The sequence below is a fragment of the Vulpes lagopus genome, chromosome 15 (assembly GCF_018345385.1).
Source record: "Vulpes lagopus strain Blue_001 chromosome 15, ASM1834538v1, whole genome shotgun sequence".
Lineage (NCBI taxonomy): Eukaryota > Metazoa > Chordata > Mammalia > Carnivora > Canidae > Vulpes > Vulpes lagopus.
In genome coordinates this window covers 9,812,337-9,840,153 of record NC_054838.1, presented here as the reverse complement: position 1 = coordinate 9,840,153, position 27,817 = coordinate 9,812,337, and the positions used below count along the sequence as shown (strand labels likewise).

The 27,817-nt window shown below is 50.4% G+C and overlaps 1 protein-coding gene across 1 annotated transcript in view; it reads right to left on the bottom strand.

Moving 5' to 3' along the window:
- The window catches only part of ABCC8 (ATP binding cassette subfamily C member 8), a 75,516-nt gene extending 53,838 nt beyond the window's left edge, over positions 1–21,678 (bottom strand). Inside the window, 6 exon segments of the mRNA XM_041730755.1 lie at positions 6,832–7,020; positions 7,897–8,139; positions 9,817–9,983; positions 15,236–15,357; positions 20,091–20,232; positions 21,465–21,678. Of these exon segments, the coding sequence (XP_041586689.1) occupies positions 6,832–7,020; positions 7,897–8,139; positions 9,817–9,983; positions 15,236–15,357; positions 20,091–20,232; positions 21,465–21,612 (1,011 nt within the window). The 5' untranslated portion in view covers positions 21,613–21,678.
- Between the last annotated feature and the right edge of the window lie 6,139 nt (positions 21,679–27,817).

Here is a 27,817-nt window from a genome sequence, read left to right as displayed (position 1 = left end):
CAGCCTGCCTTGTAGAAATTTCTGGGGAGGAAAGACCAGTAGGAAAACTGTAGTGCTCCCAGGTGAGATGGAAACTCATCACCTATGATAGACTGAGAAGATTTCGGAAGCTCCCCAGCCTTGTGGGCTCCGGGGTCCTCCTGTTAAATTGAAGGTCCTCTTGCAACACCTCCAGCAAGATCTCTGATGATAAGCACTGGGGAAAAAAAAAAAACCCAACCATTTTGACTCTGTTGCTAAAGATACCAGAAAACAACAGCATGTCTGTTTCCAAATTCAGCATCAACAGCTCCTAGGAAAACTTTGATCCTGATTAAGTCCTTTGCTCCCCAGCAGAACCACATCAATATTTCCATGAAGACAGCACTCTCCCCTTCCTGAGACCCTGCCCTGAACTCTGAAAGCTATTTGCAGGATGTGGGAGCTGCTGTAGGGTGAAGGGTGGTGGGAACAAAATGATGAGAAGGAGCCTGAGGGCATGTCTATGGCCAGGATCAGGCCCAAGGGATCAGAACTCTAAGAGGAGTCTTTTTCCCTAGTGTCAGAAATTCCTAGATCCTGGATACAGGGCCTCCTGACAGTAGAAAAGATCTTGCCTCTTGGTCCAACTGGGCCTTCTAAACCAGCCCTCACTGCTTCATGCCCTTTAACAACCATCTCTCCTTGGCTCCGTGGGACAGGAGTCTTTTCTTTTTGAGGACAGCAGGAAGCAGGCACAGAGAGACTATTAAGGTCTGATAGAGAAAGGCCCTACCAAGGCCTGAAGCCCCTGACTCGGCCTCATTGGTCAAAGTACCAGAGGGGAAGGCAGAGGGAGAAGCCTGGGAGGGTCCTGGAAGCAGGAAATGGACCTTAAAAATTAGGCTGTGGGGGTTGAGATCTGACCTGGCAGGGAAGCAAGGGGCAGAGTGCAATATTTATCAGGTGCAGAGCTCCATCTTCATGATACACCAATGAGAAGAGTACCATTATGGGCCTAATTTTATGCGCGAGGAAATGGAGTTCAGCACGGTTACCTGACTGGCTTGAGGTCACATGCTGATAAGGCAAAACATGTGAACGTGAACCTGCGTGATGCCCAAAACACTACCCTAGATCCACTTGCTAAGTCTACCTGGCTTCGACCTCCAGTCTTCTATCGTCAGCTACAAGCTCGTGGGGTCAGAAACATGGCCATGCGGTTGGTTCTGGGTCAAAGACGAAGGCATGCAGGCTTGGGGAAACCTGGTCCTATTGAACACACTTTGAAATTCTTCGGTTCTACATCTTCCACAGAGACCCAGCTCTGGAGCATGGGGTCCATTACATTAAAGCAACGAAACAAATCACCGGAACTTACCCCAAAGGAAATAATTTAACATCAGGAACTAAAGGTGTTCTATCTCTGGGTTACAGCAGGGGGAGAGGCATAAAGCCATGGAAATGCGCAACCATAGGCAATAGTTAGGCAAATTATTTTTTTAAAGATTTTATTTATTCATGAGAGACAGAGAGGCAGAGACACAGGCAGAGGGAGAAGCAGGCTCCATGCAGGGAGCCCGATGCTGGACTTGATCCCGGGTCCCCAGGATCACACCCTGCCGACGGCAGTGCAAACTGCTGAGGGAATATAAAGGAAGGGAGAAGAAATGTGTGGGAAATATCAGGAAGGGAGACAGAACATAAAGACTCCTAAATCTGGGAAACGAACTAGGGGTGGTGGAAGGGGAGGAGGGCGGGGGGTGGGGGGCAATGGGTGACGGGCACTGAGGGGGACACTTGACAGGATGAGCACTGGGTGTTATTCTGTATGTTGGTAAATTGAACACCAATAAAAATTAATTTATTAAAAAAAAAAAAACAAAAAAACCCAAACAAACTGCTGAGCCACCTGGGCTTCCCCAGTTGGGTAAATTATGATGCTCATGGGAACACTACACACCAAGAACTCTGATCACCACAAAGCTCTTTTTTTACCCCCCCCACAAAAGCTCTTGAGCAGCATGGAATGTGCTATGCCACAAGCCACAAGGATCAGAAAACACACGGCTAGAAAATGAGCACTAGAAAAATCAACTGATCACATATATTGGTTAGAATATGGGTGGTATTTGTTAAATGCACTCATTATTTATACATTTGTAACGAAGCAACCAATTCCTTTCTTGCAGCTTTAAAGGCAAAACCTTGACCCCCTTCCCCCAAAAGCACACACAACTGTATTTCTTTGGATCAAGAATTTTGTGATATCTTAAAATGAAAATCTCCCTGCAGATATAAGTCATTAGGACATTATTTGATCTCTCTTCAAAGAGACACCTTAAAAGAGATGGAGCCCAGAATAGCCAAGTTTTTATTAAGAAGTGGGTATTAGACTAGTCAAAGAGACCTGGCATACTGCCCAAGGAAGGCAGGCCCTGGGAAGCTTTATTTTTTTTATTTATTTATTTATTTTTTTTATTTTTTTTTCCTGGGAAGCTTTAAATGGGTGTGAGGGCAAAGACATTGCCCAAAGCCTTGAAGGCTGGAGAGAAAAGGCCAAGGACCTACAACGTGACATCTGGTGCAAGTTTAATGCTTCGGAAGATCAGATGCCCTAGCCTCACATTTCCACAAGCTCTCAGGGGATAAACTGTGTTTGTTTCCAGGGGCTTCCCCAGTAGTGCTCAATACATATTTTAAATTAATCAATGCATATGACCTTCCTCCCCCATCTGCTTTCTAAAGAAGTTATACATTTCCCCATTTTGCAGTTGAACTGGTTCATTGTACAGGTAGGACACCAGAACCTAGCACTCTTGACTACAGCTCTGACCTCTGTTGCTCCTACCTGGCCAGAGGCATGACTGGAAAGGCCACCTTCCCTTATTCTCTTGAGTTTAATGGACAGGGATCATGGGCTTTTGCTTCTTATTTGGGTAGGAGCCAGAAAGTCAATTGTCCATAGGTCCCAGCCCTAGAAGTCCTTGGGTAAAAACAATGACAACCATCTTTGACCACTCATGGATCAATGTCCCCATCCATCCATTAAAGCCTGGACTTAGAGGTTAGCCATAGCTGAGTTTGAGTCCTGACTCATTATATATTGGCCACTGTGTCCTTATTGTAAGTGCCTCGATCTCCCTGAGCCTCAGTTTCCTCACTGAAAAATGAGGCCAGAGAGTTGGTGTAAGAATTCAGTGTAACAATGCAGGTAAAAATATCTTGTAAGCACACGCACTTAGTAGGTGGTGACTAAGATTTATGATTCCCCGAAGAATCGTTTCTCCTGTGACCCCTGAATGTCAGGCATGGATCTGGGTGTGGGGCACCAGGAGGTCAGGCAATGTACTTCCTGTCTCAGGGGACTCGGGGTCGAGTCGGGAAAGAGACAAGGGGTGTTTGATGATGCAAGCCCGGGATGTTATGGGAGCACAGAGGAGGGGCATCTAATCCAACCAGAAGGAGTCTTCCTGCAAGAGGTGGCATCTGAGCTGAGTCTTGGGAGCCTGAGAGAAGCTAGTGAGATGAGGGGAGGCACGCCAGGCCACAGTGGCTGCATAGACACTGTCATGAAGAGACCCACCCACACACTGACATCACAGAACCACATATGAATGTACACAGTCACCCACAGTGATAGCTACCAATACGTGTACCCTAATTGAGACACAGATGCTCATAGAAAAAAAGATAAACCAAGAGACACAGGACAAATCGAAGGACATACATACTGATTTATAAACAGTTCCCATGAGAATTCATTCAGAAACAAACACATACACACTTAAAAACCTACACCTGTTTCCCCTCTGAGGGTAGAGGCTGTTGGAAGCTTTGGCCCTCAGACCGAAGTCAGACTGCTTTTCTCTGCTCAGCTGACAGCCTAGAGCAGTGCTGGCAGGTCTCAGATGCTGGCAGTTCTTAATGGATCCAGTTCCCTTGCCCTGCAGCCAGATCAGTGGCATCCACAGCAGGTGACAGATTGTGGGTAGGGGTGAGGTGGGAGAGGGGGCTGGAGAAAGAGAGAGAAGTCATGGGCTGTACCCAGCCCGGGTCCCAGCTTTCCCTAGGGAGTGGCAGAGGGGACAGGAAGTCGGGGAATTAAAGAAGAAAACGTTTGTCCTCACGGACGCCAAGGGCAGTGTGATTCTTGCCAACTGTGAGTGTCCTGGAAAGGGAAGAGAGGACAGGGCGGCCGCTGACCATGAAGTCAATGCTGTGCAGGCTGGGACAGCAGAGATGGAGGCTGAGTGGAAAGAAAGGCTTTCTCATGGAGAGGGTTGTTCCTGCTGCAACATGTAGCTGAGGGCGGCGGGGTGGGGGTGGGGGGGCTTCCTCATGGGTTCATAGAGACCAGAACAGGCCCTCTCTCTAGGTGAGAGCTGCTGGGAGGCGAGGGATGGACTCAATGACCTCAGTAAATGACCCCTTTCCCCCATTTTCTGGAGCCAGAAACCCAAATGAGAATTAAGCCATATCCCAGGCAACCACACGATTGAGCATTCTTTGTTGCTGACACTGGAGCCTTATATTTACTTTCACCTCTCATTTCAATGTCTCTAATTCGCTGATTGCATTTGGGCCACAGGAAACAAATATGAAATCTGATAAGGCCTGCTGCCACTGAGGCAGAGCCATCTGTCTCAGGGATTTATGTCCTGACAAGGAACCAGGACAAGAGCATTCCGACGAGAGCGCTGTAGATCCCAGGGTTAGTGTATAAATAGAGAAAAGAGAACGTTCAGGTGAACTAGAATTCTAAGTGTTGCTCTCGGTACCTCTTGGGCACATCCTCCTCGGCGCTCTCTGTAGGAGAACCCCACCAGAGTTCTGGGAAACACAGGAAGAAGACAATGGTGTGAACAAGCTGAGAAGGGCTCTGGCCAGCGTCGCTTCCCACCTGATAGTAACAGTGGGCTCTTGCTGCTGTAGGATTATCAATGTAGAATATTCTGGAGTCATCTACGGTCAGACTAGAACTGAAGGTAACACTCTTGTAGACAAGATAAGCTGCCCTTTCCTTTCTCTTTTTGGGCCAAATACAGTTCAGAGGCTTAAAAAGCCAGAGAAAGCCTTAAAAGCAGTCAAGGTCTAAATAAGCCAGAAGAGTCCTCACCTTCTCGTTGAACTAGAAATCTGCGCATCTTAGCTTGGCCAACTCATGCTCGCATGTCAAGGCCCCATGTAAATCCTTGTTCCTTTAGGAAGCTGTCCATGACCACTGGTTGAGCTAGTCTCTCTCTTCCCATAGTTGCCCGTATATACTCCCTCGTAGTGGCATTTAACACACAGTAGAAACATCTTTTATTTAGATTTCTCTCCTCCATTAGATTTCACAATCCTTGGAGCCAGAGGTGATGGCTTGATAACAGTAAGTGACTTTAGCATCATGTTGTAAGTGCCCCATGCTCTGGAGTGAGAGAGACTTGGATTCAGATTCTGACTCTGTCACAAAGTAGCTGAGAAACCCTAGGGGAAAGCTACTCAGCTTCTCTGCGCCTCAAGCCCCTCACCTGTAAAATGGGGATAAAATACCTACCTCGTAAATTGTATGGTATGTGAATTATATCCCAATAAAGCTATTACCAAAAAAATAAAATAAAATAAAACTTAAAAAGTACTTACTCTAAAAGGTTGTGTGAGGCATGGATAACTCCCACTAGCAGCCAGACATGGGCTAAGTGGTCAGTATGTGGTTGTTATTATAGTTAATAGTTCCCATCATAACTCGGTATTCCCACAGCTCAACCCAGGCCTGGCACACAGTAGGGTTCAATAAATGTTTGCTGAATAAAGCAGACAAACAGACTTGGAGTGTCTCGTAATGCTGATCAGAAGTGCTCAGCTGATTAATTATATCTCTGGAAAAAATTAATATAAACCCCCCAAGGATTAAATGCTCTCTGCAATCTTAGAGCCAATGAGAGGAATGGCATTACACAAGGGAGTGTCATAAAATCTTAACGAAGATCCCTAATTAGCAATTCTCAGCAGCATTTTTGGACTGTTTGTGGTTAAAAGTTTATAATGATATTCCTGCTGGGAAAATAAACCTCTGAATCTTGTTAGAGGTGAAAAACTTTCCATTTTTGACCATCTAAACCTAAGTGGCAGCGAAGAAGCAAATAAAGGAATAAGTACCCCACCCCCATCCCCAGAGTGGATGCTATTGCCCCAAGCAGGGAAAATAAACCCCCAGAAAGATTTCCTGCCTCTTTTGTCCAACCAATTTCAGTCTGTAGCAGCTTTAAAGCTGCAAAGGCCATTTGATATCATGTGGTCCAATGGGTTTCAAGTATTTTTAATACATGGAATCCTTTGGTAAAAGAATTTTTAATGGAAAAGTCTAACATATTCATAAATCTGGGGGAGCTTTGAGTGAAATCTGGACTTGGGGGGAGAAACCCATGGAGGTTCCCCTCCACCCCTCACCCCCAACAGCAGCCTCTAAGATGCACCTGTAGAACCTCGGATGCCAAAATAGAGAAGTAAAGAAGAGAGAACATAAAAAGTTATTTAGAGTCTATTAGGATGATGTAAACTAAAGCCAACATATCCAACAAATCATAGAAGCCCTAGATGCTGGGTAAACATATGTACTTCCTATAATTTCTGAATGGGGAGGGGTGTTGTGGCAGTGATGGCACGATGAAGACAGCAGGGCACCATAAATCTTCCTGGGGCACCAGCTTGCCTCCTGTTAACTGGATGCAGAGCATCTTCTAGAGGGAGATATTGCCAAGGGCTTTGTGTGTGGCGGGGGAGCTGGCCCAGTGCAGCCAAAGCGCACACACATTGGCCTCTGTACATTCTCATCTACAAGGGGAAAACCTTCCAAAGGGTGCTCTGTTCTGCCCGTGGGGTGCCTACCTTGGGCTGGAAGACGCGGTTCTCCTTCCCAAGGTGGTCCACAATCCCGAAGATGCACAGTGGCCCAGCGAAGCCCAGCAGGTCGGCCAAGATGCGGAAAGTGCTGCTGAGGACCAGGCGTCTCCCGAAGGCATGGCAAAGTGCCTGCCAGATGGCCCGGGCCCCCTGTGTGCTCTGCGAGTCCTTCTGCTGCCCAGAGAGAACCCATGGCCAGGTCAGAAGAGCTGAGGGCCCGTTCATGGCAGGGTCCGCCCTCCCACGAAGGCCCTGGCTCTCACTTTCTGGGGAAACTCAATGGCCACATTTGATGCAAAGAGGTAAACTCCAGGAAGAAATCACTGAATCACCAAGTGCACAGTCAGGTAGGCCCTATTAACACCAACATGGTCCAGATGGAGAAACTGAGGCCAGGTGATCGACCAAGGTCACACAGCGGGTCAGGGACTATGTGATGAGCACAGCACCATAACGAGGAAGTGGCACGTGTCAAGGTCATTCGTCACCACCCACCATTGCATCTGCTTCAGCATCTTCCTGCTGTGCTAGGGCAGAGGCAGTGAAGGAACACAGGCCTGGGAGTTGGGAGACTGCTTCTGCTACCTACCAGTGGCCCCGCTCTGGCCAGGTCATGGCTTTTCTCTGGGCAGTGAGATTGGGAAACTCCTGCCTGGCTCAGCTTATAGGGTTCTTGGAAGTATCAGGCCACTAAATCCCTCCTTTAAAATGGGTGAAAAAAAATGGGTGAAAATATTCCCACCTTTACAGTCACTGAACTCTAGAAGGAAGAACCTAGGACATGAGGGAATTCAGTGGAGTCACTTCCTTTCTCAGGGTCTCAGTTTCCCCATCCAGACGATGAGTGTGTTAGATGACCTAAACCGTAAGGGCTATTCTAGCTGTGACTGTCCTGTGAATCTTTACTTCTGGACTTGCCTCCAGTTCACTGTGTGACCTAGGGCAAGCCTCTTCCCCTCAGTGGGCCCTACCAGGGGTTTGAGGAGGTCCCCGTCTGAGACTCTAAACTGAAGGGAGGGGAGTGGATGGTGTGGCAGGGCCCCCACTGACCGCTTGGGTATCGAAGGCCTCACAGAGCCGCTGGTAGTTGGTGAGAGCCCTCATGGCAATGGGTAGCTTCCCAATGGCTCGGAGATCAATGGGCTTCTTGTGAGCAGTCTTGATGAAAGCATTCATCCACCAGTAGGTGCCTTTCGACAGCAGGTTCACAAAGGGCTGCAGGAAGCGCACCCCCAAGTCCTGTAGGTCCTCAGGGGGCTTCACCTCCCTTGGTGACTTGAAGAAGATATATCTCTGTGGGGCACATGGATCACTGGGGATAGGTAAATGCAACTTCTCACCCCTCTCCATTTTGCCCCAGAAAAGATCAGGGGTTGTGACATCCCATCCTTGACCTCTAACATATGGGGTCATATCTTGCCTATTCCCAGGAAAAGGATCACTCCAACACCTCTTGGCAACCAGTGCTGGGCCTTCCTGAAATGTAATGCTTCATTGAGGTTTACTCTGAATCCCTTTGGCTGGGTTGGGTTGGGTTTAGGTTGGATTGGGGAAGAGCAGAAATCTCCCATATACCATCCCATATACCACAGATCTTAGGACATTACCATGTTTCATGTAGTGTTATTGGAACATGGAGCCTTGCAAACCTTAGCTCAAACCCTGTCTCTTCCACTTACTAGAAAGGTGTCTTTAGACAAGGTCTCCTCTAAAATGTTTCCTTGTCTAAAAGGTGGGTGGTACTTGCATTCCTGTGGGGGGCTGTGAGGGTCAGTTGAGGCAGGCAATGTTGTAGGGCCTCTGTACCCTGCACATCACCAACTAAAACAGAGGTGTCAGAGAAATGCAAATTCAAGGAGCGCTTCACACTCGTCGCCCAAGTGGAGCTGGCCCCATTGCTCGTTGGAGGCAGGGAGAGGGTTTTCTATATTCATTGCTGATAGATTATATTGCTTCTTTCTGGAAGGCAATCTGCAACACTGATTGAAATTTAAAATATACAGACCCTTTGAACTAGCAACTCCACTCCTTGGACTCTCTCCCACAGAAATAAAAGCAGCAATACATAAAGATATTAAGTCTGTTTAATACACCATTATTTGTGAAGGCAGAAACTTGGCAGTGAAGTGAATGCCCATTGACTGGGTAATGGTTGAATAAATTATTGCTCCTCCACATGATGGAATACTATGCAGCCATTAAGAAAACTAAATTAGCCATACCAGACTTAGAGGGAGTCCTAAGAGATATCTGTTGGGTGAGAAAAGCAAGACCTACAAAACTGTGTATAATATGATCCTATTTTTATAAAATGAATATTGAGAGGAAAAATCTTTACTCTCATAGGTGTTGAGAAAAAAGCACCTTAAATAGATACAAGTAGATGGTATAGTAATAAAAACCAAGAGTGGAAGGACACATATGAGGTTGTTAATCTGGGTTACCCGGGGAAGGGAAAGGCCCGAGGAATATAGGGTAGGGAGAGAGGAGAGAGGGGAAAGGGGTAAGCAAAAATGATAATGAAACAAGACGAAAGCCATGTGTGCAGCCACGTTTAGTCATTCTGGTACATGTGTAACCATATGAACACATTAAAATAACTCTTCTCCCCCCAAATAACAGCAGCAACAGAGCTCAGAGAAGCCAGTACTCCAGGCTCTTTTCCCTCTCTATGGTTTTATACCCAGAATCCTTCAACCTTAGCTAATGCATCCTATCACTTCCATTCCCTCTGGGAGCGTGAGGTAGAGGGCAGCTGGGCCAGATGGAACGTTCCTCTCGAACCTCTCCCACTGGTCTCAGCTCCCCTTTGGGGGCCACTAAAAGAGGCTGCCTCCTTCCAGGGCTTGTCTAAGCAGCTAGGTGGGGGCCCACACCCAGGGGCAGGACATTGATCAGGAGGAGACCCACCCCCGGCCCAGGTGTGTCCTGAGGGGGGTGCTGGGGTGGCCCTGGGAGTGGCCTGCTTACCCTCACCATGATGACATTGACCTCCACCAGGAGCAGCATCCCGTAGAGGATCACCAGCAGCCCCGTGAGGCAGAAGCGCAGCTGTGAGAAGCTGATGGAGTGGTCATAGAACTTGACGAACTTGATGGTCTTGGTGATGAAAGCCAGGGTCCAGTAGACCAGCAGGGCTGCAGGCGAGAGGATGTGTGTGTGTGTGTGTGTGTGTGTGTGTGTGTGTGTGTGGTGCACGTATGCACTCACGTATGTGCGAGAGTGTGGGAGAGAAGGAGAGAAAAGAAGCAGGCAGGAGGAGGTGTGTGAGTGAACGCACCAACGTCATGGGTATGGATGCCCGTTTCTGAGCAAAGGGCTGTGTGTGTCAATCTGTAAGTGTGTCAGTCTGTAAGTGTGTCATGTTGAGGGGGTGTGCATACATTCACACGTTCGTGGTAGGTACGTTCAAAACATTAATGATCTTGAAAGTCAAGCTGGTCAGCCAAGTTTTCCTTTACGGTAATTAATATATTATTTTTTCAGTTTAACAAAGTTGTAGGCACTGTGCCAAGTGAGCAATCTGAGTATTATCTGCCCTTATTCCCTACAATCACCCTTGTGAGGGAGGAACTGCCACCACCCCAGGACGAAGGAAGCCAGGCCCAGGTAACTAACTGATCAAGTCAGGTGGCAGAACTGGAGCCCATGCTGGGAGGCCTTATTCTATAATGGTTTGCTCGTGGGATTTCCAAGCTGGAAAGATCTATTTTTTTAAAAAAAGATTTTATTTATTTATGTGAGAGAGAGAGCAAGGATGAGCAGAGGGAGAAGCAGAAGCAGACTCCCTGCTGAGCAGGGAGCTCGATGTGGGACTCGATCCCAGGACCCTGGGATCATGACCTGAACTGAAGGCAGGTGCTTCACCCGCTGAGCCACCCAGGCACACCTGAGCTGGGGAGGTCTTAAAGGTTCTTCAATCTGCTCTTTCATTTTACAGATGAGGAAAGTGGAGCCCCACGGAGGATGTGGCCTGCCTACGCTCGCCACGAGCTTCAGTGCGGCCAGTGCAGAGCCTGCAGCGGCACGGCCCTCACGGAGCCTGGAGGGCTGGGGATCTGAACAAGTAAGTGACAGTTCTGTGAGGCAGTGTGCACGGTGGTTAGGGCAGGGCCCGGCAGCCGGATATCCCTGGGCTCAGATCCTATACTTCAACAGCCATGTGACTGGGGGTAAAGTCCTCAGTCTCTTCACCCAGAAAATGGGGATAATGGTAGCACTTCCTCAAAGGTTGTTGTGAGCACTGCATGGAAAAAATTTAGCACGGTGGGCCTGGCACGCAGTGGGTGCTCTTGGGACGTCAGCTGTTAATCCTGTTATCATCTCCAGATTTCAGACCTGGGCCCGTAAGCATCAGAAGCTAACAGTAGATTCTAATCTCTAAATTCTCACCACTACCACCGGCCAATAAACCAGTATCAGCGAGCAACAACATCAAGCAGCAATGACTAGTCCTCCTCTAGGAGAAGCTTTAGGTGGGCAGCTCCTTCCCCTTCTCTCCCTAGGGCCAGATGCCCACAAGGGCAGCCTACAGCCCCTAGGGCTCTTCTCTTGTCAGAGCACAGAGAAGGAAACACCCTCCCCTGCCCTCCACCCCTACGTGGGCCTGGTTGCATGAATGCCGGGGCATCTCTTGGAGACCAAAGCGGGGGTCTGGCCCAGCCTAAGTGTGGACTGGGAACGAGGCCAAGATGGTGAACTTGCCCCGGGAGGGATGAATGTCATCTATCTTGGGTCCCTGGGTGAAGGCGTTAGGATAGAGGGCAGAAGCATCTGCTTTCTGTGCATTGCCCCTCTCTGGCCAGGACTCGGGTGATAATCCCCTCAGCTTGGTCTGGCCCCCACAGTCCCAAGGATCCCACAGCTGGAGTCTATCACCCTTCTTCCACACCTACACTCCCCCAGACCAAAACCAAGCATCAGAACCTCTTTGGCCCCTCGTGATGGTCCCCTACGGGGGCCCAGTCTTGAAAATATGCCTCACAGGGGCCTTACAGATGTGGTTTGATGCTCTTCATAACAACCCTGTGATTAGGCAGGGACTCACTATTCTGTATTCTGTCCCAATACAGAAACTGAGGCTCCCAGAGCCTGAGTGCCCTGCCACACAGGGACTTAGTGGTGGGCCCAGGACTAAGCCCGAGGGTCCCTTCCCCTGTGCTCGACACAGCAGCCCTCAGCCAAAGCTTAGACCTTGACCGAGAGGAAAGCAGAAAGGACGGGGTATGACATGAGGGCTGCTGGCGAGTTTCAGGCTCTGAATGCTCCTTACCCCTGTGTCTTCCCTCCCCTTCTCCACACCCTACCTATTACCACGTTCTGTCTCCTTTACCTCCTAAGTATCTGGGCCAGCTGGGTCACCATCATAACCCCCGGGGGCTGCCTCACATCTCCCCTGCTCTCCCTTTAGAGCCTTCTCATGCTTCGCTCACTTGCCCATCTCTAGTCTAGCCTCTGTGAAGCAATAATCTGATCAAAGATGATCTCACGCACCCATGCTCCTAACAGCATTATTTACAAGAGCCAAAAAGTGCAAGACCTCAAGGGGCCACTGAGGGATGACTGGATAAGCAAAATGTGGCATTTCCATACAGTGGAGTGTTATTCAGCCTTAAAAAAGAAAGGATAGTCTGACACATGCTACAACACGGGTGAACCTGGAGGGTGTTCAATTAAGTTAAATGAGCCAGTCACAAAAGGACAAAGTCGCCTATGATTCCACTTAGACAAGGTCCCGAGAGTAGTCAAGTTCATAGAGAGAGAAGGTAGATTGGTAGTTTTAGGGGATGAGGTGAGAGAGGAGAACAGGGAGTTATTGTCTGATGGACACAGAGTTTCAGTCTGGGAAGATGAAGTTTTGGAGATGGGTAGTTTGGATGGATGGTGGTGATGGTTGCAAAAAAACGTGGATGTATTCAGTGCCACGGAATCGTGCATTTAGAAGTGGTTCAAGTGGCAAATTTTATGTTATGTATACGTTACACGCACACATATACACACACTCTAATCCTCAGTGCCCATGAGAAAGATCAATGCTTGTGGTGTGGCCTCGGGGGCCCCGCCTAGTATGGTCCCCATCTGCCCTCCGGGCTTCAAAGTTCATTTCTCTTCTGCTCTCTGCATTCTAGCCACGGGTTTTCTTCCGGATTTCCTAGCATGCTTCTCCTGCCTCAGGGCCTTTGCGCATGCTGTTCCTTCTGCCTCCAACATTCTCCTCTCCCTTCTCTCAGTTAGGTCCCACCTCTCCTTCAGTTCCCAGCTCCAACGTGATGTTTTCACAGAACACTTCCTTGATCTCATCTGGAGCCTCAAGACCGAGGTTATTCTGTGGGCCAAAGTAAGCCACAGTGGGGTTCACGTTTCTGCAGGACTCCAGACCTGTGACCTGACGGGAGTCTTCTCAGAGGGCCAGCTGTTCCCCCAATACCCACGGTCCTCAATCCCTGAGCTCATGGGGTGCAACCACTCTGCTTTTACCTGTTCTAGAATTTCTGGCGCTGCAGAGCAAAACTCTAGCAAGTGGGAATGGAGGGAGTTAGTCCTTGTTCTCTGGAGAAAGAATGGTCTATCTACGGGGCAGGGGGGGGTGGGTAATTTGTGCTTTAAAGAAAGAACATTGTGTGCTTTCCAGAGAATGAGAAAATGAACTTGCCATATGCCCAGATAGGATGTTTCTAGGGGGCACTGGGCAGCCAGGCCCGAGGGTAAAAAAGGGGTTCTCTGTACAAGAGGAGCTGCTTCAGAAGCTTCAGGAGAGGGAGGCTCTCTGAGGTCTGTACTTACCATCTCTCTCTCTCTCAGCTGGTGCTGCCTAGTCCCCCAGCCACACTCTGATACGGTCACCCAGGTGGGGGGGGGGTGGTCACCTGGATGATCCTGATGGAACCCAGCTGTCCCCTTACCCAGGAAGACAGACGTCTCAATCAGCTTGGGAAATACCCTCTGCCCACCCACGACACCGTGTTGTCTCTGGCTTAGCACAGAGCGTACCAGACTCCAAATGTCAATTAGATGTTATGACTCCTAAAAATCATAGCCTGACTTAATGATACAGTCTGACCACACCCGCTCAGCCAGATGTACAGCTCTGACCTTAGACAGACCTCCAGATTGATACCTTTGGCCCAAGCAGTCTGATGACCCTTAGACACACAGTCTCAGAGGCGGTTAAGAGCCTGCTTGGGTTCCAGACTCCAGGGATCTAACCCTGATTCTGCCTCTTGACTAGTCGGGCAGACTAGTGTGAGTCACTTAACCTCTGAGCCTCAATTTCCTGTTGTGTAAAGGGGAAGTGATAATGGTATCTACCTCAGAGTGCAGTTGTAAGGATGAAATGAGCTGATATATGTGAAATGTTGGGGAGCACGGCTGACACACGGCAAGCGGTAGATGAATGTTTGCTGTTATTATTTGTAACCTCTCTGAGTTTAGTGTCCACATCTGTAGAAAGGGGATAGCAGTGATACCGATATGGAGATTGTGGAGGTCAAGTGAGACAACGCACGTGAGGAGCGTAGCACCAAGCCCGGCGCGCCATACATGCCCAATAAACATCAACATTCATTGCTGTTGTTTCCGCCTGGGACCCCAGCCATACAGTGTCAGAAGGTCTAAGGAGGCACCCCTTCTTGAATCTTCCTAAATGTTCACAAACCACAGGCTCTAGTCCTGGGGTCTAGTCTCTTCTCTCTCCAGGTGACCTCAGCCAGGCTCAAGCTTTTGATGCCATCTACAAGCCCATGACCTCTGAATGTATATCTCCAGTCCGACCTCCCCCCAATGCCCGACTCGTTTCTCTAACTGCCCATTTGACACTTGAGTTGGTTGTCTCAAACACAACATGTCCGAGCCCGCTCCCCCCCACCTCCGCCAACTCCCGAAACCCTGATCCATGCTCAGTTATTAATACCATCATTTGCCCAGAGGCTCACACCCAAAGCCTAGGAATCTGCCCTGTTCCTCTCCTGGCCCCTGACTTCATCTCCTACCATTCCTCCTCTTTCCTGGCTTTGTCCATACTGGCCGGTTTGTCAAATTTGTTCCTACCAACAGGCCTTTGGACTTGCTGTTCCAAAGCATGGAAAATTCTTCCCTGAAGCATGTGCATGCTCACTCTTATCAGAGATCTTTCCCGACCACCCTATATAGACAGCAACATGGCCATCACTTGCCCGGCTTTATTTTCTTCATAGCATCGTTCCTACCTATGTCTTCATTCACTGTCTTTGCTTGCCCGTCTCCTCCCACCAGAAGGCGGGGGTTTTTCTTCTCCACTTCTGAACCTCTAGCTCCCCAGAACAGCGCTGGGCACCTAGTAAGTGCTCAGTAAACATATCTGGACGCATGGATGAAGGTAACTATCCCTCTCCTGCCCCCTCCTGCCCCCTACCTATCAGCAGCTTGGGGAAGTTGGAGGTCTCGATGTTGTGATAGTAGACCACGGAGGTGACAGCAGCCATGAACGCCATCCCGGCTGGCATGTACAGGTGGAGATGGCGGGATTCAGTCACCCTGAGATGGGGAAGAGGGAGAGAGAGACATTGGAGGTAGATGTACCAAGTCCCCCAAAAGAGCAGCTCAGGCTCTGTGCTTAGGGCTCAGCACACAGTAGGGTCTCTGGATCATATGCACAGCTCCACTCCTTATCTTGGCTGCTCTGCCCAGCCCAAACATACCCCAAACATGCCCATTAGTTAGGGGTCCATGAGGCCACGTGGTGATGCTATGAGGACTCAGTGTCCACACTTTGGAACTCATAGACTTCTCTCCCTGGGTTCAGGATCACAGACCCTGACATGGGGAAGCCATGCTTAGCAGTCACAGCTGCAGAACCTCCAGCCTGGAACCACTTCCCTGGGAGTGAACACAGCTGGGTTCATTCCCTGGGGTCCCTTGGGCAGTACGGGGGCCTATGCACCCCAACTCTCTCAGGGACAGCTGCACTTAACATGAACAGTATAAGTCAGCACTGACACCCGGCCCCAGGTGGTGTAATGACAGCCCTGTAGTCAATATTTATCAAGCATTTACCCTGCGCCAGGCACTGTTCGAAGCGCGTGATGTATATGAACTCACTTAATCATCGTGAGATCCCATGAAGTTGGTCCTCTTAGCCTCCTCATTTTTCAGTTGAGGAAACGCAGGCGTGGAGAGGCTAAGTAACAAGCCCAAGGTCGCCGGTTTTGTTTCCTCCCTTGAGATGGTGATGGAGGCCAATACCAGCTCATCCCCTCCCCAGTGTAACTCACAGAGGGCCCGGTGGTGGGTGCACTCTGCTCTGGTGACAGGATCTGTAGGGAGCCCCAGCTCTCTCCGACGTCAGGCTTTCCCAGGACTGGTGAGGAAGCTCACCTTAACTGGCCTGACTGTGCCCCTCCACGGCTCCCTCCTACAGAAGCCAAAATCCACACTGATCAGCCGGGGACCAAAGGTCCGGTGAGATGGCCTCAAGCCACTTTTTCAGCACTGCCCAACCTGCTCTTCCTGCTGAAGCCTTTTGGGACCCCCTCCATTCCCAGAAGGCCCCCTGCAATCTCCTGCCTCAAGGATGCCCTTACTTGCACTGCTCCTTCTATCTAGCATGCCAAGCATCCCTGCCCTCAAGAAACTGAGCATAGGGAGGGGGCAACCATGCTCAGAGCTGTCTACCCAGGCAGTCTACGGAAGTGATATTGGAGATTGTCTGAAGGCTGAGAGCACAAGGAGTGAGCAGACAACCAAGGAAAACTTCACAGAGGAGGTGGCTCCAGGCTAGATTTTGAAGGATGGAGAGTTCAACAGAGAAGGAAGGATGACATGAGGAGAGCCATGTGGCGGCCCTAAGTAGTCCAGTAGGACTAGCGTACAGGTGTAGAGGCACTATGGGCTCCCCTCCTGGTTTGCTAAAAGAACCACACATTTGTTCTAGCAGCAGTGTGTCCAGCCCTAGGGAATAGATGGTGATTGGTTCAAGCAGCCATGCAATCCCACACCTCTTTGCCAGTGATTGGTCTAAGGGTGGCCATAAAACTCAATTCTGACCAATGAGATGCAAAGGAGAGTCTGCAGAGGATGATATCCTGCATAAAGAAGAGGCATGTGGGAGCTGGTCTCCTTTGCCCTTGCCTTCCTCCCTAAGTGATACCTGGAGCTGGGCAGCCGTCTTGTGACCATGGGGAAAGATAGGCCGGACACACAGAGGATGATGTAGAAAGATGGCAAGAGGCTGGGTCCCTGACGACATCACTATGACACCAAACTGACTAGAGAGCCGATCTCTAAATATCTTGTTAAATGAGGCCATAAATGTTGATATTCCTTAAGCCTTGGTGGGCATTCTCAGCAAAAGACTTATACAGGATGCACAAGGCCATCAGTGACTAGTGGGGTCACTGGGAGAGCCAACACCCTGTGCAGGGGTCTTCAAAACTCCTGCCTTTGTATCTCTTGGAATAAGTCTCTGAGAAACTATATTGCCTCACAGATTTTTAAGTGACATCTTAAATATTAGATGTAAGTTTGAATAAATTCAGTTTTTGCAATAGGAGGCAGAAAAGATAAATATTTAATATAATTAAATAGGATGAAGAATACCCATAGTTGAAATAAATATTTCATGACATGACTTAACAAAATAGATTTGGGCTGCTTTGCTGAATAATACACACTAAATTAGGTTAGAAATTAGGTAAAAGTCTTATGTATGGGTTTTTTCCAGTGTATGATGATCTAGGAAAACATTCTAGTTATATTGCTAAAAAAAGTGTTTCCTCTCTAACTTGCACTGCTTTGCTTGTTCTAAATTCGGAGCATCACACAAAAATAATACCCAAAGGAAGACAGGAAGCCCTACAAATGCTAAGATGCCTTACTTAATCACTAAATGGGGGTTACCCTAAACTTAGCTAGAGTTTGAAGACCACTGCTGGAACTAGCCCCCACAGCCTCCTGCACCTAGACTTCCAGGTGGGTCTGTAAACCCAGGCCACAGGGCACAGGGGGTGCCCCAGGGCAGGATCTGTGGCTTCTCTTCCTGTCTGCTCCCTTCTTCATGCTTGCCTGCCCAGGGGCATGGGCACACAGATGGAGGCCAATAAAGACCAGGTGTCAAGTGTCCAGTTCAACAGCCAACCTGCTCGCTGGGGAGGAAATGGCAGTTTGCACTGAGCTGGGGGAGATACGGGATACAGATGCAGCCCCACACAGGAAGGGCTGCTGACTGCAGGCAGGAGGGAGTTCCTGACCTGATTCATTCCAGTCTCCCACATTCTGGGAATGTCCTATCTGCCCAGAGCTCTGGCCATTCCTTTTCTGCACCCCATCTATGCTCTAATTTCATCCTCCATGGCCCTGTGAAGCACGCAAGGCAGGGATTATGATGATCATTTCACAGGTAGAGAAAAAAAGACCCAGAAAGGCTGAGTGGCTGCCCCAAAGTCCTCTGGCTGGTACGTAGAAGTGCCAGCAGATGAGCCCAGTCTACCTTCTCCACAGGCAGGGTGTTTTCCTCTCTGCCACCTCACTAGTTATAACCCAATGAGAATTTCTGGCCCGAGGACTCACGGGCATCTTTCCCCTTTGGAGCATTTGTGCTGCTTAGGAAGGGGCGTCTAGATGGGGGTGGGGGGTGGGAGGTAGATTTGTCACCTGCTACTTATGTGGCAGCATGCCTTCTGGTGTTCTTGCTAGTCTGGGGGACTTGGATAACCAGGAGGAGCCCCAAGGCAAGCAGTTGTCGCAGAGATTACTGCTGGAGTCAGCATGCAGGGACATTGGGGGCAGGAGGGTGAGGTAGCGTGTGGGGACCCCATCCCCCTGCTGTCCAGCTCAGAGTGGTTGGACCTCTGATATTTTAGCCAAATGCCCTCCACCCTCCACCACCCCCTTACCCAGGCAGTCACGGAGCCTTCTTCCGCGAGATGGTGGCTTCATCTCCTCCTCCTCTGCACCCCCACTGCTGACACACCACTCCTGGCTGCACTTACCTCTCATCTAGCCTACAGCAATCACCTCCTAGGTGCTCTACCTCCAGCCTCTTGCTGCCTCCAGCCTGCCCTGGACACTGCCTAGTACTGAGCCGACCACGCGTCTCTTCTGTTCCAAACTGCTGACAAAATCCAACCCAGACACAGCCTGGCATCCGAAGCCCTCCTAGAGATGCTCCCAATACCATCTCCAAGCCCCCACCCCCAGCCCTTCCCTGCAAGTGCTTCATGCTTCAGCCTCCAAGCACTTGCTCCCGCCCCAACCTGCTTTCCTTCCCATGCCTTTACTTCTCCTCCCCCTGCCTCCCTGGCCCTCCCTCTCCAAACTCCTCTGCTGTCAGAACCCTTGTCACTCCTCCAGACTCAGCTCATAAGTCCCCTCAACCATGAAGCTTGGCCCACCCTGCCTTCCTCTCTCCTCCCAGAGGTCTCACTCTTACCACTATTTTGTTTAATCTCTTTCAGAGCCAAAAAGTGTCCATGGAGCTTCGTCACCTGCCTTGTGCTCTTATTACAAAGATGAATAAAATCCAACTCTGAGGCCTTTCTTACCCAGGGGGAGACAGTTTTGCAACTAGACATAAACTAAATACAGCATGATCTGTGTTGTAGCAGCAGTGTGAGGAGTGTGCTGGGAGGCCCAGAGGACAGGTAGGGGAGGGGAGGCCTGGGGACTGAGGCTAGACAGTGAGGGGTGCTGGCTGTGAGGACCCCAGATGTCAGGCTGAGCACTTGGGACCCTGAAACATTGGGAAGCAAGGAAAGGTCTTAAGCAAGAGTGATTTTTATTCTTCCCAAGATGGTAACTCCAGGGGTTGGGACAATCTTTTTTTTTCTTTTTAATATTTTATTTATTTATTCATGAGAGACACAGAGAGGCAGGGACATAGGCAGAAGGAGAAGTAGGCTCCTTGTGGGAGTCTGATACAGAACTTGATCCCAGCACCCTGGGATCAGGCTCTGAGCCAAAGGTAGACACTCAACCACTGAGCCACCCAGACGTCCCATGGAGTTGGGGCATTCTATGATGCTCTAGGATTGTTTCACGGGGTCTTGGCATGCAGATCCATATTCCCTCTACCCTGAAACACTGAGGCCACGGCCTGGGTCTCACTTGTATCCAGTATCTGGCACAGAGAGCTTGACATATGGGAGATGTTAGGTAAACAGTTACTGGATTTATTAGCAGGTGTTACTGCCTCATGGAACGCAGGTGAGCTGGGGTCTCCCTTAGCTTGCAGGAAGCACCCTGGGACCCATCCACTCTCCTGAGACACTCACCCATCAGACAGGATGCCCTCCGCGATTTCACACACCAGGACAAAGAGCAGCATGAAGGTCAGGATCCAGCGCAGGTTGTGCCCAGGGAAGTGGAGCCATGTGCTATGGTGGATGTGTACCTTGGAGCTTTGACTGCCCCATCCTGCAAGTAGAGGCAGGAAGAGGTGGGAAGCCTGGGTCACCAGGGAGGGGTGCATGAACCCCAGCAGGGTGCTTAGGTATGGGTCCACAGTGGGGAGTGTACCCATTTGTACACCTGTGCATGAGAGTGCCTGAATCTGGTACATGTGACCTAAATGTCCAAGCATGAAGCCTAGATCCATGCAGGGCCACCTGTGCAAGTACTCATTTTATATGCTGACCTCTTATATGACAAATGATCATGTAAATAAACCATTTGTTTGAGAACGTAAGTGTAAATGCTGGTACAATTTTGGATACACATATAAGCATAAGTTACACATGCTCGCTCCCTATATCTGATTGTCTTTGTCAATAATTAGTAGCATCTCCGCCTCTCTCATCCTTCCCTTTTAAATTCTGGGACAATTTTTCCTTTCTTCCCAAAAGCTGTATAGGAATTTTAAAATTTGCTTTTTTAAAAAAAATCTTAATTAGCGTGCATTAACAAGTTTTACAGAGGCGGGGCACACCATATGAATTGGCAGAGCTCTAGCTAGCCTGGGAAATTCAAGGTCTGAAAGAGAGAAGGGCTCCCAAGTGAAGGGGCGCCTAGGATGGTCCTGACAGTGGCGCCCAACTTTGCAGCGGGCTTTCAGGCAGGGACGCTGACCGGGTGGGGTAGCAGCGGAAGGGGACCCAAGTCCCTGGCTCCTGCCTCTCCCCGCCCAGGGCGCCCGGACCCGCTGGGGCGTCGGAAGCTACTGACCGACCACAGGCGTGGCTCAGCCCCGGGAAGCAGGTGCACGGGGCCTCCAGGCCGGCTCCCGCGGGCGGCTGCGCTCCGCCGGGCCCAGCTGCAGCGGACGGGAAGGTGCCTGGGGGGGGTCCTGGCTCCCTACACAGCGCTGCGGGGGGCCGGCCCGAGCCCCTCCGACCTGCTCCAGCGCCCCCAGAGCCTCTGCCTCTGGCTCCGCGGTGGGAAACTTGGGGGTCCCCCGGGTCGGGAGCGTCCGCTGTATTTGGTGCGGATTCGGGGGCCACCTCGGGAGGAGAGGGGATGGGCAGGTGCGCGGACCGCGGGCTACAGCACGCCCAGCGGGGGACCCCGGGCCCAGGGGCGGCGGGCGCGGGGCCGGGGGCGGGGGGGGCGAGAGCCGAGCGGCGCGCTCCTCCCCTCCCTCCCCCTCCCCCTCCCCTCCCCTCCCCCCTCCCCGCCGGTGCACCCCCCCCCGCCGCCCCGGGCGCGCTCACCGATGAAGAGGATGGGGAAGGTGATGAAGAGCAGGAAGACGTGCGGCACCACGTTGAGCGCGTCCACGAAGCAGCCGTTGTTGAGGACGCCCTGGTCCACCCGGTAGGCGGCCGAGCGGTTCTCGCTGCCGCAGAAGGCCAAGGGCATGGCGGCGGGCCCGGGGCGGCTGCGGCTGCGGCTGCGGCTGCGGCTGGCTCCGCGCGCCTCCCGGCCTCCGCCGCCGCCTCCGGGCGCCCGCCCGCCCGCCCGCCGGGCCCCCGCCCCCGCCCCCGCCCCCCGCGGCCCCGCCCCGCCCCGCCCCGCCCCGCCCCGCCCCGCTACCTGCCGAGCGGGTACCCCGGCAGGGGACCCCGGTCCAGCTGTGACCGCCGCGCGCCCAGAGGTGCGGGGCCGCCTGGAACGCCCCGCGGGGAGGCTGGCCGGGGGCGCACGCTCCAGCCCGGGGGGGGGGCGGGGGCGAAGGGAGGAGGGTCCCAGGGGGCCCCAGGGGCGCTATGTGCTATGTGCTCGCATCTGGAGGCCGAGGCGCTGCCCCGGGCTGGGATGTGGGCGCCCCTGGGCTGGGATGTGGGCGCCCCTGGGCTCGGAGGGTCCTGGCGGGGCGGGGGGGGCAAGCCTGTCCGTCCCCCCACGTGCGTGGGGGAAGCAGGGGCATCATTAGGGTGGGGAGCACTTTGCGTATTTTTCAAAAGTGGTCCCGCGCGGGGCGCTCGCAGGTGCTTCCCGGCGCATCCAGCGCTGTCGCTAAGGGGACCTCTCAACACCGACACCGCTGCTAAGCGCAGGTGATGTTTCTCCCATAGTACTGATGAGGCAGTTGAGGCTCAGAGAGGTCCCTCGGCTGACCCGAGGTCTCACCGCCAGCACGGGGGGCGGGGGGGGGGGGAGCATAACTGAACCCCGCTCCTCGCATCCGCTGCTTCACGCCCCACCCGTCTCCCTCAGGGCGCATCTAGACATTAGAACATTTGAGCGATGGGACCGCTTGGGTGACCCAGGGGTTGAGCGTCTGCCTTTGGCTCAGGTGGTGATTCCGGGGACCTGGGATCCAGTTCCGCATCACGGGGACCCTGCGGGGACCCTGCTTCTCCCTCTGCCTGTGTCTCTGCCTCTCTCTCTCTCTCATGAAAAAAATAAATGGAATCTTAAAACAACAACAAAACATTCCAGCGACTGTCAGGTGAATGTGTAGAATGCGTCCATGCCCAAGGCTGAAAAAGAGGCACTTAAGGAACTAAATCCAGGGAAAGCAAGGGAGGCAGCCAGGAGGGGTGGAAAAAGCGGATGTCACCCTCAGCTGTATCCCTAACCTGATACCAACAGGCTTGGGGAGATGAAAGACCTGGTGAAATTATGAAGACAATGTAGTGCATTCCCATACCTTTGGAAAGATTCTCACAGCTCCTTGGCCAAAAAAAGTATAGGACCTAAGAAGAAAGAGGAAAAATGGGATTTTAGGTTGGGTTTTAGAAGAATTCCCTGAGTTAGGGATGTGGAGGATAAATACACATGTTCTCAGGAGGGGCTGGGGGTCACCAAGGGAAAACTCTTTTCAGCCCTTTTCCGGCTTCTCAGAGTCCTTTCTGAGGCCGCTTTGAGTCCTCTAGACTCTATAGGATGCTGTCAGGCAAGGCCCCAGTTCTGCCTCAGGCTCTGGGAGAGGTGAGAGCAGAACCAAGCACCCTGGCAAAGGGCAGGTGGGGTTGGGGGAACAGCCTGGGGAGAGCAGAGGTCCAAAGGCCTCAGATAATCTGACTTTCTGAAACGTCTCTGAAGCTGCAAGACGTTTCCTCCCGTATGCACCAAAATAGTGAAAACTTGGTGGCAGCAAGTTGTCCAACACGCGCAGCAGTTCACTAATTTGGGTGATACAGCCCCTGAAAAGGTCCATGTAGCCACGTGGGAAAAACTTATGAGATCATACCAGGTGAAAAACCAGGAAACAAAATTGTGTGTTTCCTGTGAGTATAGTCATATTAAATATGTATGTTTGAATGCAAGTCTGCAGGGGAAGCTCAGAAATGGAAATGGCTTTTGCATTAGAGCAGAGTGCAGTATATGTTAGCTACTGTTGCCGTGTTATTATTACTATTATGACCACCTCTTTCTGTAAGACCTAGATGACCATGGTTCACAGAGATGGGATGATGTGCCCATGGTCACCTAACAAGATCAAAAAAAAATTTTTTTTATTGTTGTTCCAAGTTTTTTTCTTCAAACTTTCTCTGAGGCTGCCATTTTATTTTTGTAGCTGCAATTTCAGTTTTTCACACCTTCAGGAATGCTATTTTTCCTTTTAGTGGTGATAATATATGTATTTTTAAAGAACAAGTCCCCAGTCCTGGCTCTTGTGTGACGTTGGACAAGTGATTATTCTGTGCATCCATTTCCTCCTTTCTAAACGAAGAAGATAATAATATACACCCCAGAGGAGTCAAATGAGATCACAGGTATAAATAAGCTTTGTAAACCAGGAAGATAGTCCAGGCTACTTCATCCTCTGGGGGTCCCCACATGGGACACCCTCAGTCAATGAATAGTATGTAGTGGTCTGTCCCTTCCTTGACATTTGGCATGCAGTGCTTGGCACAACCCACACACTTTCCTCTTCTGGACCATTTGACATAAACCAAAGGCCACGTTCAACCCAAGCTGGAGCCACGTGTAAAGGACTTAAGGGATCATGGGCTGAGACGAAGAGTGTCAGCTCTGGAGACTGGATGCGGCATCACGATTGCCATCTCCAGCACAAACCTGCTGTGTGACTGTGACCAAATTCCAACCTTCCTGCACCTAGCTTTATAGAGAGGACACTCATCACACTGCCCACCACGCGGGTGCTAGGGTTATTTTGGAAAGTGTGGAGTCCAGTTTACAAGGAGGCCCCAGAAGGACTTCGTGTATTATAATCTTGGAAGCAGTTTGAGTGTTCCTCAGTGGAGGGCTGGTTAAAACAAATCAAGCAAAGCCCATGGTATTATTCATACGGTGGAATACTGAGACGGTACACATGAAAAGATGTCCAAGGCATAGATGTGGAGCAGCCTGTGGAGCATGAAACCATTTATTTCTACAACAGGAGACACAGAGCTACACATGTCTCTGTGGGGAGGCGCTGGGTCCATGCCTTCCCACTTCCAACAGCCTGCAAGCTTCCGATGGGGGGGGGGCCTCCAGGAGGAGTCTCTATATTAGAGACCCCACAGAGCTGCTCTGAGCGCGGGTCTTCCCCTTCGAGGACGCCCAGCCTTTCTCCTGGCAAAACGGGAAACCTGGGATGGATTTCAGAGACCTGAATTCTTGCGCCCGCGCATCTACTGGGTGGGTGTGGCCGCAGGCAGGGCCCCTCCCCTCCTTTGTTCAGGAAAAGCCTTGGCGAGAACCTTCCAAAAAAGTACCTTCCAACCCCAATGTTATTCAGGCTATAGTGCCCTGTCCTTTTTTTTTTTTTTTTAAAGATTTATTTACTTATTTATTTGACACACACACACACACACACACACACACGAGATTCCCCACTGACAATGGAGCCTGAGGGGGAGCTTGATCCCAGGACCCTGAGATGGTGACCTGAGCCCAAATCAAATGTCACACAGTTAACTGACCAAGCCACCCAGACGCTCCAGTGCCCTGTCTTTATCTAATCAAGTGTGTCAGTGGCCATGGCAGGCGGGGTCATCAGGATGATAATGGTGACACAATAGAGTGAGGTGATATTTCAAGAAATTAACCTTTTCAATAGCCCCAATCAACCGTGAGCTGATTAAAAACAAACACAAACAAAAATTATGGAATCATCCATATACTATGCAGCGAGTATGGAGAATAAAGTAGGTGTCTCTGTGCAGACCAGAGAAGATGTCTTCTCCACCAGCCCCCACCCTCCCCAACTCCAGGCAAGTGACTGTGAAACTGGGGCCAAGTGGAAAGCAGACAATAGGTGTGTCAAAGCCTGTGTCTACAGGGGGAACTTAGAAGCCGGTAAAAATCACTAAAAGAGAGAATCGAATTATAGACAAACTGTCATGGCCAGAATCTGGGAGGGAAAAGTCATGTCCCCTTTTATCTCCATCAGGGTGGGAGGAGGAGGAGGAGCAGAAGCTACCCAGCAAGGCAAAGCCTATAGATCCTGCCAGAAAATCCATACCATGATGATTTTGAAGAAGGGTTCCCTTGCCCCAGGGCAGGGCCAGCAGCCTAAGGGAGGCAGGGGAGCTCAGCCATACTTGCTTGGGTGTTTGTTGCAGAAACAGGATGGAGCCTCCCGGAGTCTCTTGGCACCACATAACTGGAAGGGTGGGAAAGAGACTTCGAGAAAGTCCCATGTTAACGTTTTCTGCCTGCCTGGTGTAGTGGCGGGGAGTGGGGGGATGCTTGAAAAAGAAATTTGGTAAGGTTCTTGTTCTTGCCCACTGAAGTTTGGATCACACTCACTATAGTAACATAACTCAGAAGACCAAATCCGTGTATGGCCTGGTTGCTCTATATCCTTGAGGTCAAACTCATTCTCTCACTGCATCCCCCAAAAGACCCAGCTCCTCATTGCATGGAGTAGAAGAGGAGGCTTTACCGGACCTTCCCATACCTCACAGAAGAAACTTTGTAAAATTCCATCATTTCTCTACCCACCCCCCAAAGTCTTCTCCCTTGTGTCTATCTTATGTCTCCTTTTCTGTTCTTCTGCACAGCTTTTCCAAAAAACATGCTCCTCATTTTTTCCAGAGCAATTCAACATTTGCTTCCAGCTTGCATACCCACTCAGGGCTTCTGAAGCATTTCTCTTCCCAAGCTGCTGACCATTCTCAAACCTGCTGTCTTTGTGGACAGATGGAGTGGGGTGGGGGAGGATAAGGAAAGAGAATAAGATAGTCCCCCTTTTGTTTCACCAACATTTGTTGAGTGTGCTTAGTATGCGCCACACAATTTACCTGTTTTAAATCAGAGTAATTGCCTAGTGGTTACTATTAGCAGAGAAAACTGAGGCTCACAGGATCTTTTCCCAAGATCACACAGCTGGGAATTGGTAAAGATAGGATTTAAGTCTAGTTATGCTTGGCTTCAGAGACTGTGCTGCTAACCACTTACCAAAGGGATGTTGGGGTTGCTGAGGATTCTTCTGTCCCTGAGATTTTATCTCCTGAGGAGGGAGTGCAGGCCCCAAAGAACAGACCTTTGGGGAACCCTGCCCATCTGCACATTTTGCCTTTTCTCTATTTTAGAGACCCAAGGAACTGCTCAGTCATCGCATCCATCACTGGCATCGAACGGGAGGACTCGACTGCCAGGGGCTCCATGGACTGGGGCCTCTTTCGGTAGGTAAAGTGGGCATGCAAATGACCCTGCAGTGATTTGCTTTGGAGACAACTTCCATTGGTGACAAATGGGACTGACTTCATTTGAGCTGCATAGGGATCCCATGAGGTGTGCTGGCTTGCCCCTGGCCCCACCAGAGGCCACACTGCCCCAGAACCGCCATCTGGGCTCAGCCAAAAACAACGCTTCTTTCTGGCACAGCCTGGCCCCTGACAGGTGCCTCTAACAGGCACAGCAGGCCTCAGCTGCCTGGGCCTGGAGGCCCTGCCAGAGCTGGGGCTGAGGCCAGGTGAGGTGAGTGCTGCTGGAAAAACTGGCGCAGCTTCCTCCCCTCCCGCCAGAGGGATCTCAGCTCCTGCCCCCTGAGCAGAGACTCCTGGACCTAGACTCTGCTGGGGAAGTTCAGGGCCCAGATCTACCCCTGACCAGGCTTGAGCTGAGGCAAGTCAGCCTCTCCGATCCTCAACTACAAATGAGGAAGGATAATCCCTCCCTCATGGGTCATGTGTCTAAGAAAGTCTGGCACACACTAGACCTCATGTCAAGTTCTTCCATTTTCAGATCAGCTGAGGTCTTCTTGCTCCAAATCCCAAGACACTGATTTCTGACCCCTGCCCTCCCCAACCCGGTTTTATTGAGGTATAATTGACACAATATTATATACATTTAAGTTGCAACATAATGATTATATATAGTATATAATGGTTATGTGTGTATATATATATATAGTCACAAAGTGCAGGATTATATATATATGTTGATTGTGTGTATGTATAAGTTATATGTATATAAGTATTGTGTATATATAGGTATATAGGTGTGTGTGTATATATATAGGCATATATATATAAATGATTACCTTAATAAGTTCAATTAATATCCATTACTTCATATACTTATAATTTTTTCCCTTGTGATGAGAATTTTTAAGACCTACTCTCTCAGCAACTTTCAAATATACAACACAGTACTGTTAACTAGAGTCATTGTGCTATACATTACATCCCCCAAACTAATTTTTCTCATAACTGGCAGTTTG